The sequence below is a fragment of the Lactuca sativa genome, chromosome 4 (genome assembly GCF_002870075.4).
Source record: "Lactuca sativa cultivar Salinas chromosome 4, Lsat_Salinas_v11, whole genome shotgun sequence".
Classification (NCBI taxonomy): domain Eukaryota; kingdom Viridiplantae; phylum Streptophyta; class Magnoliopsida; order Asterales; family Asteraceae; genus Lactuca; species Lactuca sativa.
In genome coordinates, this window is record NC_056626.2 from 40,225,889 (window position 1) to 40,244,818 (window position 18,930).

General features: G+C 38.6%; 1 protein-coding gene across 1 annotated transcript; it reads left to right on the top strand.

Moving 5' to 3' along the window:
• The first annotated feature begins 10,997 nt into the window (after positions 1-10,997).
• Positions 10,998-14,280, top strand: LOC111917749 (cysteine proteinase 3). Its single transcript, XM_042901825.2, is given in 8 exon segments — positions 10,998-11,310; positions 11,492-11,583; positions 11,728-11,801; positions 11,892-12,156; positions 12,240-12,371; positions 12,550-12,627; positions 13,719-13,854; positions 13,980-14,280. Coding segments are annotated over 8 exon segments (1,137 nt in total). The 3' UTR covers positions 14,027-14,280.
• Positions 14,281-18,930: the final 4,650 nt, after the last annotated feature.

The window sequence follows — 18,930 nt, forward strand, 5'->3', positions numbered from 1 at the left end:
CAGTGTAATGTGACTTCATATCAACACCTATGATATAAATAAACTGAGTGGGTCAGGTTGGGAAACCTGGTGAGTACATAGGGTTTTCAACCCACAATAATATAATTATTATGTTTAAACAATCAACCCAATTACCCATCCCCATTGTCTTCTTTACTCTTAAGGATTTATCCTAAGAGTCATCTATCCTGCATTCGTTTATTCCGAAGTCCCTTACTTCCAGGGTTATAGGACTGGCACTAAATCCATAGCTGCCAATGTTCGTTCGGAAAGCACTAATTCCATAGCTGCTATAGTATACTCATCGGGTACTAAATCCATAGCTACCAGTGTTTATCTAATAGGTACTAAGTCCATAGCTACCAATTCCTAACAGGTACTAAATCCATAGCTACCGGTGTTTGTCCCATAGGCACTAAGTCCATAGCTGCCGATGTTTATTAGGCACTAAGTCCATAGCTTCCAATGTATACTCACATAATCTTTTATCTCTCATCATTCATCTACCCATGTCATGCCCAACATATTCGTATATATAACATACGTATACGGTTTAAATCCTTTAAAACATGTATAAAACGTTCATCCAGCATAGACAGCAAGTATTCAGATAAAATGCACACATAGCACGTAGTTTATATAAAATACTTCATATCTATGTGTAAGATGAAAGGGACTATGCACTCACTTGAAAGGTGGTGACTCAGCACTCGGACATCGCTTTGATACTCTCAAAACGATTTCCTTTGATAAAACCTAGTATCAATACCACTAGGGTTTAGTCTAACGATAACCGCGACAAATTAATAGCTTAGCTATTATTTTTATTATATAAGTGTTAAATAACACTCAATATAACTCAGTATAATAGCCCAAATAATTATTTTAAGGACCTAATAACATTCCTATAATTATTTGGAAGCTATATTAAAAATTGCGTAAGCGTAGCTCACTTACAGTGAATTTTATCGAAAACCAGAACTTTATTTGGAGCATCGTTTCGAAACCAAAAGACCCTTTTTCTCGGGACTCCGGGAGCCTCGGGGCTTCCTTTAGGTGCTAGGTATTTTTCCTAGGGCTTAGGGGTGGCTGGGGAGCTAGAGAGAGAAAGTATTTTAGAGAGAGAAGGAGAATAGTGTGGAAAATGAAGGCTGCCTCGCCCCCTTTTATACCCAATGAGGCCTGTTGGAGTACGCTGGGCATAGTCCTTTGTTACGTTGGGCGTAGTGCTCGGATAAGCATGCCACCTCGGACCAGCTGTCTTGCACTCCATCGGACGGATAAGAACGAAGTACGCGGGGCGTACTCCGGACACTAGGCGTCTCTTCGCTACACTGGGCGTGACCCTCGCACCAGGTGTCACCATCCGAAGCGATTTCATCCGATGGCTGGGAGTTCGGCCACGTCATCATTTCATGCATCAGCTTCGCAAGTTCACTTTCCAACTTTAAAAATTCGTAACTTTCGCGTACGAGCTCCGTTTTTGACGTTCTTTATATCCACTCGAAGGAGGGAACGTATTCTACAACTTTCGTTTAGACTTCGTCGGCTAATTTTGACTTGATTTTTAAATTTTATATTACTAACAGGTCGGGACAGGATTGGTCCGTTAAATCTTCTTAACTTCTTCATCCGACGTCCGTTTTCGCCCATCTTTCTCTCATTACGCTACTCTTATCGAGATCTTCGATTCTATTTTAGGTCATGTCGGCTAAAAATCACTCGATCTAATATTCGAATTTCGGGCTATACACCGCTAATCCGAAACTTCGAAAAATCATAACTTCCTCATACGAAGTCAAATTTGGGCGTTCTTTTTATCGACGCTCTTAGTTTAACATATTCTACGACTTTCGTTTAGATTGCTAAGGCTAAATCTCGCTCTATCGTAAATTCACTATTTACGCGTCCCGTGTCGTGTCGGTTTCGTCGCGAAACTTCGACGGGTCATAACTTCTTCGTTATAACTCGGATTTCGGCGTTCTTTATATGTACGGAAACCTTGTGACATATTCTACAACTTGGTTAAGATTATTTACTCTAAATAATCTTTTGTCGAAAAGTCATTTTCGACCCCTATTGCCTCTAATTTGGCTAGCCCGGATCTGCGGGCGTTACAATTATCTCCCCCTTAGGACGATTACGTCCCGGGATCATCAACGAAAAAAGGCTCGTATAATGACTCCATACTTCATCTCTTCATCCTAGTTAATAATTATAACTTCTATATTTCTTCAAGTCTATCTTTTAGACTTATTGACTGTAAGCAGTTCTTAATCGTGCACCTGCTCTCTACCTCAGGTTAGACTCCAAATTATGACCTATCATCATGTGATGCACGTTTAGACTCAGATCTCTTAGTGTCAAATTTCAAAACAGACTATGCCTTCCTTCATACTCTAATGTGATATAATCACACTACCAACTTCTTTAACAACGAGCGCGATACTTCTATTGATCGCTTTGATTTCAGCTGTTTGGTTTAAGTCGGACGCTGCATCAAACTTGGTTCTCCGAACCATGTAACCTACTCATCATAGTCGGACTCAATGTGATATAACCACTAGGGTCAGGATAACAACAATTTTTCTTAGTCATTACCGAAACAATGGTAACGACATACTTGAATAAAACGAAATCAATTACTAGCTTCTTGGTAACCTTGTGACTTTCCCTGATCCAAGTGTGAGTCCTATGCTTCTGGTAGTATAGGCCTCTACTACCATTCACACCTACTCATACTTGTCCCAAGTATCGTCTCGCAATTTTCCAAGTCACCATACAAGAAAATCACATAACAATTTAACACACCAGATAAAAACACGAAGATTTTACTATTTCTTGAAACAATTACATAGGTGTTCAAGTTCACCCTGGACTATGCCTCTAATGGGCTACATCATACGATACTATGACTACTGCATAACTTGATCTTCGGGTATAAAGTCCTCATCCTTGATTCCTCGCATGGTTTTCTGCTTCGTCGAGGATCATGTGAAATGCCCTTGGCCTTGGTGACGTTTATGGTCTTGCTGCTTTATTTTTCCTTGGGCAGTCTCTGGACATGTGCCCCTTGCCTCCACATCCGTAGCATACTTTATCATTATGTGTGCAGTCCTTGGAATAGTGACCAGTCCTCCCACACTTGTAATAAGTCACTTCTTCGTTGCACTTCCCACAATGCTTCTTCTTGCATTTATCACACCATCTTGATTCACCTCCATCTCCTCCTCCAAGCTTTGAGAATTTCTTTCCTTGTTGGACCTTGAAGATCCTTCAAACTTCCGCTTCTCTCCTGCCTTATCTTTTTCTAGACCCCTTTCTCTTATCTGCGCCTCAACGTTCTTAGCTAGCCTAACAGTTGTTTTCAAGGTAGTTGCCATTTTGACCATTGGGCCAAAGTCAGTGAGCAGTCCGTTAGCAAACCTATCAATCTTGGAGAATTCAGTAGGCACCAAGTAACGGAATAGCTTCATCCTCTCAGTGAATGCGATGGCATACTCATCAACACTCATCTTCCCTTTCTTCAGGTTCTGAAACTCGTTGTTTAGGTCTATTAGATCTATCTTCGAGCAATATTGCATTTTTAACTGTTCCAAGAACTCTTCCCATGACATCCTTAAGGCTTCTCCTCGTGGCATCGTATCTGCCAATAGCTTCCAACAGCTCAAGACTCCAGTTTTCAGTTGTCTTACGGCGAAGACGGTCTTCTGTTTCTCGCTACAGTCGCAGCTCTCAAACACCATTTCCATCTCGGAGATCCAATCTATAATCTCAACAGGCTTTGGGCTTCCTGAGAGACTTGGTGGTTTCGCACCCAATAAATTCTTGTACATTCGCCCATCCTTGTCGTTTCTCCTCTCCGGGCCATCTTGAGTCCCCACTTGACTCACTTGGCGGCTGTAGTTCCCTTCCTCCGATTGCTCGGGAATCAGCTCGGGTTGCTCAGTGGGCATAGTAGGTTCGTCCCTATTCGACATCCTCCTCATTTCTTCCCTTTGTTCAGCTAGCATAGCCCGAATCATGGCTTGAACTCCAGCCATGTTGACTGGCTCAGGTGCAACTTCTTCTACAATAGGTATTTGCTGAACCAGCGGGGGTTGGTTCCTATTCTCATTTGCATTCACGTTTCTACTACGGGTCCTTGCCATCTTGATCTATACACCGAATAAGGTGAATCTAGACCTTTACTTAGGATTGACGTTTAAATCATCCTTATCATTCCGAAACGTTTACATGCTAGTTCTAATATCGTAGTCGTATGTTTAGAATCCTAAACACATAAGGTTTCCAGATCCGGTCGGCAACAGACCATAGATCCAATCATATAACGCATATCATAAATCATTTAGCACATAAAAGCATTTTAGGCATAATTCCTAAAATAAGCTAGTGCTCACACCTCACAATCATCGCTTAGCATTCTAAGTTTAAGTCTACAAATTTCCTACAAATTCCTAGTTCGCTTAAACTAATGCTCTGATAGCAACTGTGACATCCCCATTTTTCACGGCCAGAAAAGACCGATTTTGTTTATGCTTTATAAAAATCAGAGTACTTGATTTTATAAAAATGTTGCGGAATTTGTTTCCAGAAAAACACGCTAAATGCGTTATCAAAACATTTTCAAAGAAACGTATTTTATTCATTTTAAAATGTTTGGGATGTCTTCGTCAATACAAAAACATAAGCATAAATAGAACTTACATTTATTTACACTAGTGATATACATCTCTTTAAATCTCTCAGTGTAATATGACTTCATATCAACACCTGTGATATAAATAAACTGAGTGGGTCAGGTTGGGAAACCTGGTGAGTACATAGGGTTTTCAACCCACAATAATATAATTATTATGTTTAAACAATCAACCCAATTACCCATCCCCATTGTCTTCTTTACTTTTAAGGATTTATCCTAAGAGTCATCTATCCTGCATTCGTTTATTCCGAAGTCCCTTACTTCCAGGGTTATAAGACTGACACTAAATCCATAGCTGCTAATATTCGTTCGTAAAGCACTAATTCCATAGCTGCTATAGTATACTCATCGGGTACTAAATCCATATCTACCAGTGTTTATCTAATAGGTACTAAGTCCATAGCTACCAATTCCTGACACGTACTAAATCCATAGCTACTGGTGTTTGTCCCATAGGCACTAAGTCCATAGCTGCCGATGTTTATTAGGCACTAAGTCCATAGCTTCCAATGTTTACTCACATAATCTTTTATCTCTCATCATTCATCTACCCATGTCATGCCCAACATATTCGTATATATAACATACATATACGGTTTAAATCCTTTAAAACATGTATAAAACGTTCATCCAGCATAGACAGCAAGTATTCAGATAAAATGCACACATAGCACGTAGTTTATATAAAATACTTCATATCTATGTGTAAGATGAAAGGGACTATGCACTCACTTGAAAGGTGGTGACTCAGCACTCGGACATCGCTTTGATACTCTCAAAACGATTTCCTTTGATAAAACCTAGTATCAATACCACTAGGGTTTAGTCTAACGATAACCGCGACAAATTAATAGCTTAGCTATTATTTTTATTATATAAGTGTTAAATAACACTCAATATAACTCAGTATAATAGCCCAAATAATTATTTTAAGGACCTAATAACATTCCTATAATTATTTGGAAGCTATATTAAAAATTGCGTAAGCGTAGCTCACTTACAGTGAATTTTATCGAAAACCAGAACTTTATTTGGAGCATCGTTTCGAAACCAAAAGACCCTTTTTCTCGGGACTCCGGGAGCCTCGGGGCTTCCTTTAGGTGCTAGGTATTTTTCCTAGGGCTTAGGGGTGGCTGGGGAGCTAGAGAGAGAAAGTATTTTAGAGAGAGAAGGAGAATAGTGTGGAAAATGAAGGCTACCTCGCCCCCTTTTATACCCAGCGAGGCCTGTTGGAGTACGCTGGGCGTAGTGCTCAGATAAGCATGCCACCTCGGACCAGCTGTCTTGCACTCCATCGGACGGATAAGAACCGAAGTACGCGGGGCGTACTCCGGACGCTAGGCGTCTCTTCGCTACACTGGGTGTAACCCTCGCACCAGGTGTCACCATCCGAAGCGATTTCATCCGATGGCTGGGAGTTCGGCCACGTCATCATTTCATGCATCAGCTTCGCAAGTTCACTTTCCAACTTTAAAAATTCGTAACTTTCGCGTACGAGCTCCATTTTTGACGTTTTTTATATGCACGCGAAGGCGGGAACGTATTCTACAACTTTCGTTTAGACTTCGTCGGCTAATTTTGACTCGATTTTTATCGACGCTCTTAGTTTAACATATTCTACGACTTTCATTTAGATTGCTAAGGCTAAATCTCGCTCTATCGTAAATTCACTATTTACGCGTCCCGTGTCGTGTCGGTTCCGTTGCGAAACTTCGACGGGTCATGACTTTTTCGTTATAACTCGGATTTCGGCGTTCTTTATATGTACGAAAACCTTGTGACATATTCTACAACTTGGTTAAGATTATTTATTCTAAATAATATTTTGTCGAAAAGTCATTTTCGACCCCTATTGCCTCTAATTTGACTAGCCCGGATCAGCGGGCGTTACAATTGAAAGTGGGTTAGATTTGATCTCACATCGGCTGGGAAGGAGAACTAAGCATTCCTTATAAGGGGTGTTGATACTTTCCCTATCACAACGCGTTTTAAAGCCGTGAGGGCAGCAAATACCATAAGAACTCTGCAGTTAAGCGTGCTCGGGCGGGAGTAGTACCAGGATGGGTGACCCCCTGGGAAGTCGTCGTGGCGAGTGGCCCAAAGCGGATAATATTGTGATACGTGCCAGAGGGGGATGTTACATTCACCACTTGTTTCTAACATTTAATCCCACCAAAGACCACACCATGCGGCATTTCTCTTTCCCTAATGTCTCAATTTGCTAAAAGAAAGTACAATTTTTAGATAAATAAAAAATGACTAAATAATAAATATAAATTGTAAGGAACTGCCAGGGCTACTAAACAAGTGCTGAAAGCATTTTCCATGCAATATTTAGCTTCTTTTAAATAAGAGAAACTAAATATCCTCCCAATTTTGTTCCTTCAAATCCTCCTACCCAATTAAATAATGACATGTGTCATTTTAGTATACTAAAATATTATTAAATGAGCATTAAATGTGACACATGCTATCATTTAATTGGGTAGGTAGATTTCTAGGAACAAAAAGTAGGAGAATATTTAATTTCTCTTTAAATAAATAAGCACATCATTTCCTGAGGAGAATAAATAAGCACAAGTTTTAGGAACAAAGGGGTATTTCTAGACATACACAAACATGGTTATAGACTCATAGTTATAGCTACTTGTACACCTGTATATCATTTCCATGATTTGTTTGATTGTAATCAGTGGATTGTGATAAGCATCAACCACTCCTAGTTTACTCCAAGAAGGGTAAGAGGCCCAAGGCCCAAAAGGACCTATGAATTACGAGTCTAGTCCATTAAACTGAGGTCTGGGAAGATGATTCTCAGAAAATAATCTTATTGGTTGTTTCTTTGCTTTTGTTAATGACCTTAGCACTATTTTCATTGTGGGGGTGGTGCATGTGTCCTTAGCCAATGATAGAGCAGTTACAGCTTTTTGTTAGAGGACATATTAGCTAGCTTTTGCTTTGTGTTGTTTAGGCAGAAATTTGTAAGAAGTTCTTTCTAGAACCAGGAGAAATACCTCTCTCGAATATGGGACTTTTGTTATGAATGATCAGTAATCTTTTGGTTCTTTCCTTCGTTTTCTTTGTTCAATTGTGTGTTGGTTGTGAAGAATTCAGTTATAGGAAAGGAAGAGCTTATCAATTGGTATCATAGAAGTTTTTTCCAATGGGAGGAGCATCGAAGGAGGTTATTGCAGTCACAAAGGTTGAAGAACAAGTTCGGATTATGCATATCCAACTTCACTCTCACGGAGGTGATATCCAAGAGATCAAGCAAAGAATGGATTTCATCATTAATGGGCAAGATGAAATGAGGCAGAATCAAGAACAAATTAACAAGACTTTAGCTAAGTTGCTTGAAAAGAATGATGGGACCTCTGGTACTCAACGTTCTCCCTTATCACTCTGATAGGATCTCAGAATTACAGCAAGCAAATGATTGGATAAAATTAAAGGGCCCAATTCGAGAGGGGCAAAGTCTCCAATACAAACAAACAAATGATAAATTATTGAACTAGAAAACAATTGAAACGTAGCCTGCTAATTAACACTTGGAATGATCACTAACTGCTTCAGGAAACTAGCTTGTTAACTGCCCCCCCCCCACCTTTCCATTATCTCGTTGCTTTGTTGACCCAATGGGTCTAACCAAATCCCAAAAATGGCATTGAATTGCTCCTATTTAATTGATTCTGGGTCACGAGGTTTGACCCGTTTTGGCCTCCTTGTGTACACTTTGAGCCGGGTTGTATCATTACTTCCCACCCGGTAAAACGCCTTGTCCTCAAGGCGAAATTTAGGAAATTGTTTTGCCAAAAAATCGTAAGATTCCCAAGAAGCCTCTTCCAACCCCTCGGATCCCCTCCACTGAAGATGGGAAATTCAATTTTATGATATGGCCTACGGTTGAAACCAGAATAGCTTGTATCTCCATCGTCATTCTTGCTTCTGTCACACCCCCAAACCAGACTGGCGGAAACATTCGGGGGTGGATGACTTCACGTAGTACCATAACAATTGAATATCATAAAGAAAGTAACACAACCATCATATATATAATAAAAACGTACATTGTTGCGTTATACATGTTTCCAAAAGAATATTACAATATGATGATTTAAAATGTTTGATAATAAACGCCTTTAGCGTTCCTTCTTCAAAAGCTGGTAGTTACCTGTATTACTGATTCCCTGAGAAATACAAGTGGTTTCGAAAAAGGGTCAACAATAAAGTTGGTGAGTTCATAAGTGTTTTGTACTAAAAAAGTATGTCTTTTTGGAAGAAAATAGATGAACGTGGTTTTCAGAAAATCCAATATTTTCCACATATAGTTTGAAAAGTTCCCAAGGTTGGAGGGCGTTCGTATCTTTCGTACTTAAATGATAAAGATAAGTTTTGTACTCAAAATAATGTTAATACTAAATGCATGTATAAATCTCATAAATCAAGCTTGTTTTTATACTTTCGTGTGAGTCTTATAACCATACTATTGACACAGACTGCCTGTAACAACATTTTTCAGGTGTTGTAGTGTTATGACATTTGTCACCCCAACCCTGCTGATCTAACTGTAGTTAACAGTTTAGCTGCAGGGTTTTCAATCCCATATAGATCTATACACAAGTATCATGTTCTCCTTCCAAGAGATTATGGCTTATAATATAGGACTTGAAATGAATACTTAAAAGTACGTTGAAGTTGAATATCTCACGTCACTTAGTATAAATAGATTTACGATAAGAATGACTCTATTTCACTTTAGATGAAAGTAATTCGTTTTTCAAGATGTATACGTAAGAATATATGAATAATTCACAAAGTATACCCATTATAGTTTTTCTAAAAGTGTTTTCCATTTGGTGAAGATAACTTGGTGAAATACTAAACTTTATGAAGTAAGATGTTGGTATCGAAATAACAATAAAATAGATGTTGTATTTATAAAGTGATATGTTTTCTTGTATTGTACTTGTATCCCCCCCCCCCTTAAAACATGAAAAGAATTGAAAAGTAGGGGTATAAACTCACTTGTTCGGTTTGAAGAGAGTGAGGCTAGAGTCGGGCAGAACTTCAACTGCGGAAAGCTGCATCTTCGAGCTTCTCGGGAATCTTGGTAGTGTCACTACTAGAAAACAAACCTTTAATGACGCGCTTTCTACGACACGCACTGATTAATGATACGCAAAAGGACGTGCCCTTAAAATAGTGTTATCTCTCCAAAAAATTTAAGGATTTACGTCACGCATTATTGCATGCCCTTGATTTAGTGTCTCAAGAAAAAAAAACATGGAGGGCACTTTATGTTAAACGCACGTCGTTTGTGCCTGTCGCTTTATAATTTTAATGACACGCGCTTTCAGTAGACAAGGGGGAAACGAAATCCCAAAATTTTGAAAACCCGCCTCGTTTTTTCTATCTTCTATCTATCTTTTATCCTTGCAATTCACTCTCCCCCTCTCTAATACTCTCTCTTCTAGATCTCCCTTCATTCTCTACCTCCCGTCTCTCTGTAAACCCTAAGCCATCGCCACCTCCCTTCTCTCTAGCACGTGCTAGGGTTTTATTTTCTTTCAAGCTTCCGCTTCTCTCGTTTTCTCTCAACCCAGTACGTGCGAGGGTTCAGAATAACTGAGCGAATTCAAACAATCAATATTCCATTTCAACTTCTTTCAACTCTGGATCATCGGGTATTTTTTCAGATTCGTTTTCAGGTTTTGTTCACTTTCGAAATTGGAATGGGACCCGTTCTTTTCTACTTCAATACTCTCGATCTCAACCGGATTTTCTTCTTCCACTTCGTCTTCTTCTACTTCTTCTAACAATGGTGGTTCCTGCTCATGGGTAACCTCGGCAATATGCAATTTAAAAACCCCAAATAAGTCAAATTTTTAGGTATAGGGTTCTTTATCTGGAAGCACAAGGCCATCTGCAATCGATTCAGCTAATCTGAGCTCACAGGTACTTGTTATAGTCAACAAATTGTCGTCATCATCTTTGTATTTTATCAAAACAGACTTTGAAGCCATATGCCCGTTAGTGTAACGCCTATTGACCATTTTATAACTCATTCATATAACGAATTCATATAATGTCAGCGTGTAAAAGAGAATATAAACTCATTTATGTATGTACGTACTCTTTGAGTGATCAATTGCACATTGCTTGCAAAGGGAAGTCCATTCTGTAACTGTGTGATGAGGAGAGATCTTGCAAGCAATCCAGAACTAGGTATATCTGGTTGATGTTGCTATGTGTGTCCGTTTCTATTCTGTATGTGCTCTAACGTTGAAATTTTATCATGAGATTCTGTAAGCTGTTAGCAATTCATTTTTTTGTTTCTTTTATCCATTACAGCTTATTTCTTCCACCCAAGAAGCAGCGCCTTGGATGGGGGGAAGGCCTTGCCAAGTATGAGAAAAAGAAGGTTGACCCTGAAGATATTCTTGATAAAGAGGCTGCAGCCAGAAATGGTATGGTTGATGGTGTCACTGGCTCTGAACCTTTGCTTACTAGTCCTTCTAGTTTGACTGATGAAAGCCCCACTGTCAATGGTTATTTAGAATGTGCATCTCCTGCTACTCCTTACTCGTATGCCTGCACTTCCTCTTTAGGTAATTTATATACTTTGATTTGTTAATTTTTACGTGCCTTTTTTCAATTTTCTAAAACCTGGGTTGACCCGGCCTGCACTTCCTCTCCAGGTAATTTATAAAAGCCCTAGTGTCAATGGTTATCATATCAGCTGATACTTTGTGCTGTTTGAAACAGAGTTTTCTGATATGACATTTGTAGAATTCAGCAAACAGAAACTCGGAGCTGCAAAAAACTGTTCTGCTACCCAAAAGGGCAACCACAAACTCACTGATGTTGTCCTTCCTCTCACAGTATGATCTTACCTAATCTTTCATGTTTCATTTCACAAACAAGATTCATTTTCATTATCATATATATATATATATATATATATATATATATATATATATATATATATATATATATATATATATATATATATATATATATTGCAGCAAGATTGGAGGAAAACAGGAATTGTAAGCCCAGTCAAGAACTAAGGATCCTATGGATCTTGTTGGACATTCAGGTAATTATCATCATCATTATAAAAAAAATCTCCATAAGATAAAAAAAACCCGAAATGGTTTCTTGGTTTATGATTTGATGATGCATGCAGTACTACTGGAGGTCTTGAAGCTGCATATGCCCAAGCTTCTGGGAAATCAGCTTCTCTCTATGAACAACAACTTGTAGACTATGCTCGTGATTTTAACAACTTTGGTTGCAATGGTGGGTTGCCTTCACAAGCTTATGAATACATCAAATACAATGGTGGACTTGACACTGAGGAATCTTATCCTTACACCGGAAAAGATGGTGTCTGTAAATACAAATCAGAAAATGTTGCAGTTAAAGTTATTGATTCAGTCAACATCACCATGGTAATATTAATACCAATAATGATAACAACAATTAGTTATGAATTTATGAATGTGTAGATTACTAAATGATTGTTTGTATATAGGGTGCTGAGGATGAATTAAATCATGCAGTGGGTGTTGTTCGTCCAGTGAGTGTGGCGTTTCAGGTGATTAATGGGTTTCATCAGTACACAGGAGGAGTTTTCACTAGCGATGTTTGTGGGAATGATCCAATGGTGAGAGAGATACATGTTTATTTTAATATTCTTGATAGTATTTGTTTTGATTGTTTTTATGATGAGAAGATTTATGATTATTGATATTAAATGTAACAAGATTTCAAACATGAATGACCATTGATTCTCTTGCAGTCTTGTAATACATCCATTTGTTTCCATGTCTGCTACTGAACAGGTGATATTTGACTTCCGGTTTTGTGCACTTCTGGCTGTTGCAGGCTCATTAGCTGGCTCATTGCTATGCTTTCTTGATGTAATAATTCTCTATACACTCATTTATTTTAGTAAATTTACCTGTAATTCTGTTTCCTGTGTTTCTATTGTTATGTTTGGGTGAATCAAAGTGTCCTTAACTTTTCGGTTTTGCCTTTTTACCTGGTTTACTAATTTCCATCCTCTAAAAAGTGATCAAAATGTTGTGTTTTTATGGTTGTTTGCATAAAAGACAATATTTGACCATTTTTTTTCGGAAGAAAAACTTAATATCTTTCTTTTTACTGGATGTAAACTTATAAATTGGGTAAAAAGGCAAAAACGAAAAGTTAGGTTAGTCTTTTGGTTTATATATTGTAAAACTTTCTCTTAGGACTTATCCGAAAAATGGTAAAAAAATGTCTTTTATGCAATTAACCATTTTGAAAAAACATGTGTATGTATAAAATATAAATTTTAGGATTTTTTTAACATGAGGACTTTGATGGAACTACACAACGGGTTTTGGTTTCTGCCAAAATATGGAAAAAAAATAAGATGCAGGTTTTTTGAAGGGTGCATAAACAGGATAGTTTTGGAAGTTGGGGAATTATTTTGTTTATGTTAAGGAAATGAATAGTTTGTGTTTTATTTTTAGGTTTACATTGAATTCTAAAATTATTTTTAAATTTTGCATTGGGTTTATATGTTGGTTTCTCATTAGTTTTTAGCGTGCACAGAGTCGTTCTAGAGTGGATGTAGGTCATATGTTAACGGAGAGAAGGAAAAGATGGATATTGTTATTTGATTTACCATTCGATTTCATCTTCCTTTTTTGAGTTCTTGGTTGAAGCCTCAATCCATCTTCGAAACTTTAGCAATTGGTTTGTATGAAAAGAAAATTGATTTCATCGCCTTTTTCCAGGTTAAAACCTCATTTTTTTGGCTTCATCTTTAGCCTTCCGTTTCGGGCTTGACACCTAAAAATTGATTTCATCTCCTTTCTTTACTGGGTTTAAGAATCTTCATTTTGTGTTGGATGAATAAGCAATAAAGAAGACATGATTTTTCATTGGCAATCACCTATTCCAGTGCCATCAATCGACAAAATGTGGTGCAAGGGTAGTTCTAAATATTTGCATCTGGTTTCAGGGGTTACTCAAGGAAAATGCAAATGGTAGCAAATACTGGGCATATGGAGGTGACTTTGGAGATACACCAAACGACTTAAATTTCTTCTTAAATGGTCTCATATGGCCTGATCGGACTCCTCATCCTGCTCTAAATGGTGATTACTATAACTTTTTTGCTTAGTATTTAGGTTTTTGTTTCGTTATTTCCAACAAAAATGTTTCCAGTTGTGCTTTCTATATAGCGAATGTTAACCTTGGTCTTTGTGTTTTTTGTTCATAGATTACAAACACCAATTTCTTTCAAACAACAGAAGATCTAGAGTTTAATTGGGCAAGGTGATGGATCTAAACTTGATTCTGAAACTCTCAGTCTACCAACATTAGAGTTTAATTGAGTGATTGAAGGTGATTTTGGTTCTTGAAACGAAACTCAAGATATCAGATTTTGGCATGGCTATAAGTTTTAGAGGAAACGAGACTCAAGCAAAAGTAAACACATAGAGAGTTGTTGGCACATAGTAAGCTAGATGATGCAATTGTATATAAACAAGTTCATTTTTTTATAACATTTACTCACTTTTCGAATAATTATTTGTATTTGACATATTAGTAAAATGAATTATCGTTGTTATTTATGGTATTTTATTTTGTATTATGAGATTTTTAATGTATTATTTAATTTGAAAATTAGTAAATCTATAAATAATATTTTTTTTTAAACATTTAAAATTATGATACGCAAAAATGTGTGTCATCTTCATTTATGACATGGCCTTTCTTGACATGGGCTTTCTTGATACGCAGTGTGTGTCATTAACATGCGCGTCATAAGGTTACGACACACGAATGCGTGTCGTCTTCCTTTATGATAGGGCCTTCCTTGATACGCATTGCGTGTCGTAAACGCACGTCGTAATTGCGCGTCGTAAATGAGCGTCGTAAATGCGCGTCGTCTCTCTTTATGACAGGGCCTTCCTTGACGCGCAATGAACGTCGTAAAAGGCTGTTTTTCTAGTAGTTTGTAGAACCTTCGTCGGGGGCTCGAGTGTGGAACCGAAGGTGTCGGGATGGCCTCTAGTGCGTAAGAGTGTGTGAGAGTGAGTGAAAGTTTGAGAGAGATGTGCCAAAATCCGGAATTTATGCCTTCTATTTATAGGGTTGAAGGCACGAGTACGTTGGGCGTACCACAGGAGTACGTTGGGCATACGCGTTACGCTAGGCGTACTTCGGTTACGATGGGCGTAACTTTGCGTCATGGATTACGACTCGGTTCTAGCTAGGCGTAGAGCTTGCAGCCGATGGGACTCGACCCTGCACCTGAGTACGCTGGGCGTACTCTTGAATTACGCTGGGCGTAATTCTGGCTTCCATCTTCTAAATTCCATAACTTTCGCGTACGGGCTCCGTTTTTCGCGTTCTATATATCCACGCGTAGGTGAGATTATGCTCTACAAATTTCATTTAGACTCCGTCGGCTAGTTTTGACTTTATTTTTAATGCTATGCTTTTAATAGGCCGGGACTGCTAAAGTCCGTTAAAAATTCGTAACTTCTTTATCCGACGTCTGTTTTCGTTTGTCTTTTTATCATCTTACTCCTATTGTGGAGACCTTCAACTCTCGTTTAGGTTGCGTTAGTTAAATTTCGTCTGATCTTTAATTCGAGTTTTTAGCTCTCTACCGCTGTTACGAAACTTAGAAAATTCGTAACTTCTTCATACGAGGTCCAATTTGGGCGATCTTTTTATGTACGTTTACAGTTTAATGAACTCTACAACTTTTGTTTAGATACTTAAGGCTAAAATGCGTTTTATTGGAATTTCACCTCTTTTTTTTTACGTTAAATAATGTTTTACCGGGTGTGTCGTGAATATTTGAGTGGTCATAGTTTCTTCAATATAACCCGGTTTCGAATGTTCTTTATGTTTTTGGAAACCTTGGCATGATATCTAACATTTGATGCATCCCAATTTAGATATTTGAACACTTTACTTTTGAGGCTAGTTTCGTTGATTCCAAATAGTTTTCGTTGTATTTGACTTTTGAGTGTTACATTGCTTTTGGAAAAATATAGGGTTGTCACATCATCCCCCCGTTAGAGGAATTTCATCCTGAAATTTAATCTAAGAAAGAGTTTATGGGTTAGGAAAGAGATACGGTTACTTTTGTTTCATCTGATCCTCGTGTTCCCAAGTGTATTCAGGTCCTCGGTTGGCGTTCCAGCGGGCCTTTACAATAGGTATGTGGCTTTGTTTAGTTCTTTTAGTTTCCCAATCCATGATCTCTACTGGTTCTTCTACGAATTGGAGATTCTCATTTATTGGAATTTCGTCCAGAGGGATGACAAGGGTCCCATCGGACAAGCACTTCTTTAGGTTTGATACGTGAAAGGTAGGGTGTACGTTGTGGAGTTCCTGAGGTAATCGAAGTTTGTAAGCCACCGAACCGATCCTGGCAAGGATCTCAAATGGTCCAATGTATCTTGGGTTCAGTTTCCCACGCTTTCTGAAACGTATTAATCCTTTCCAGGGCGAGACTTTTAGTAGGACACGGTATCCAACCTGGAATTCCAAGGGTTTCCGTCTTTTATCCGCATAACTCTTTTGTCTGTCCCTTGATGCTTTCAGTCGTTCCTGGATCTAAACAATCTTCTCTGTAGTTTCCCTTATGATTTCTGGCCTAGTGAGTGTGTTGTTTGTTGCTTGTCCTTTTGCTAGTTGTGTGTCACCTACTTCAGCCCAGCACAGAGGTGATCTGCATTTACAGCCGTAGAGGGATTCAAACGGGGCAACCTTGATGCTAGTGTGGCAACTATTGTTGTATGAAAGCTTGACCAATGGTAGATGGGTGTCCCATGCTTTGCCAAAATCGATTACGCAAGATCTCAACATATCTTCTAGGGTTTGTATGGTTATCTCACTCTGGCTGTCAGTTTGTGGGTGATAAGCTGTACTCATGTCTAGTCCTGTTCCTAGAGATTTTTGCAGCGACTGCCAGAACCTTGAGGTGAATCTACTATCTCGGTCTGAGATAATGGATATGGGCACACCATGCAGCTGTACAATCTCTCTGAGGTATGTTCTAGTTAGTTTCTCCAATTTATCCGTTTCTTTGATTGGTAGGAAGTGCGCGAATTTAGTTAACCTGTCGACGATCACCCAGATGGTGTCGAGTCCGCTTGTCGTCTTGGGTAATTTGGTTATGAAATCCATGGTTATCCGTTCCCACTTCCATTCGGTATTTCTGGTTGTTGTAACATTCCCGAGGGCTTTTGGTATTCTACCTTGACTTTGGCGCATGTTAGACATTTGCTCACGTATGTAGTAATTTTGGCTTTCATGTTCGGCCACCAGTATAATTTCTTGAGGTCCAAATACATCTTATCGGAGTCGGGATGTATGGAGTATCGTATCTTATGGGCTTCGTTCATGATGACTTATCTGAATCTGCCAAACTTCGGTGTCCAGATCCGATCCATGAGGTAACGAACTCCATCATTCTTGACTTCAAGCTTCGTATCCATTCCCCTTATGGCTTCCCCTGTCACATTTTCATATTTTAAGGCTTCTATTTGGGCTTCCTTGATTTGCGTGGACAGGTGTGAATGGATTGTCATAGTTAGAGACTTCACTCTGCGGCCCGAGTATTCCTTATGGCTGAGTGCATCGGCCACCACGTTAGCCTTTCCGGGATGATATCGAATTTCGCATTCGTAATCATTTAGTAGTTCTACCCACCGTATTTGTCTCATGTTGAGTTCTTTCTGGTTGAGGATATGCTGGAGGCTTTTATGATCGGTGAAGATTGTACATTTTGTGCCGTAGAGATAGTGTCTCCATATCTTTAGAGCGAAAATGACTGCTCCTAACTCGAGATCGTGCGTCGTGTAGTTTACTTCGTGCGTCTTTAGTTGTCTTGAGGCGTAGGCGATGACCTTCCCTCGTTGCATCAGAACACACCCAAGTCCTTGGTTTGACGCATCACAATAGACCACGAAGTCCTCCATTCCCTCTGGTAAGGTTAGGATGGGCGCGCTACATAAGGCTCGCTTTAGTATTTGAAACGCGATTTCTTGTTTCTCTCCCCAGTCGAAGGTCACACTCTTCTGAGTTAAGGTGGTAAGTGGCTTAGCAATCTTCGAAAAGTTTTGTATGAACCTTCGGTAATACCTGGCGAGTCCCAAAAATTGCTGGATTTCTGTTGGGGTTCTTGGGATCGTCCAATTCTCTATTGCCTTGATCTTAGAAGGATCCACGTGTATCCCCTCTTTGCTTACTACGTGACCTAGGAAATCTACTTCCCGAATCCAAAACTCGCACTTTGAAAATTTTGCGTATAGCTTTTCTACCCTCAATGTTTCCAAGACTTGGCGGAGGTGTTGGTTGGGTTCTTCCTTGCTTCTTAAATAGATGAGTCTATCATCTATGAACACGATCACAAATTTATCCAGGAAGGGACTGATGGGATAATGCAAACAATCCTATGTGTCCATGCAACCCTAGGATTGGATCTATGTTTTCACTATTAGATACACAACATTATGAACACATAAAGAAACCCTAATTCTAGCATATAAGTAATCATATTAACATAAGAATAGGTTTATAATATTACCTTGATTGTTATGTAGCAATAACAATCCCAAATCTCCTTGTATTGACTTTGGAAGGCTTAGAGTCACAAGTGTCACTCCTCTAATGGTTCACAAACACCAAGAGCAAATGGAGAAGCAAGTGAGATAGGGAAGAGGTATAAAATTCGTTTCTAGGAACCCTAGACAAGGCATGGACGAATTCTTATGGCCTTAGGGTTATTTATATAGGTGTAGAGATTAGATTTCAGTCCTTATCCTTATCTAGTTGCTTGCCCACCAAGCAACCATAAGATAAGCCTTGAAAACCCTTATCTTTTATCCTTTGGATGATTTCAAGGATCCTTATCTCCTTGAATTCGTTCAACCCATATTTATTATAACCATTACCATATTTTGTAACTATCACATAATTACAATTCAACCCCTCTAGTTTAATTAAGTACATTTGATCACAAAATTAATTCTTAATTAATTATTGACCAATATTAATTAAACAAATATGATTTCTCCTTTAATATATTATTCTTATAACATATTAATAAATCATAATAACCTCTCTCTTTATTTATTTCTCCAATCAAGTTGCTTTGGTGAAGGCAAATCAAAAGGACCATGCACCATCGGATCAAGTACATACCA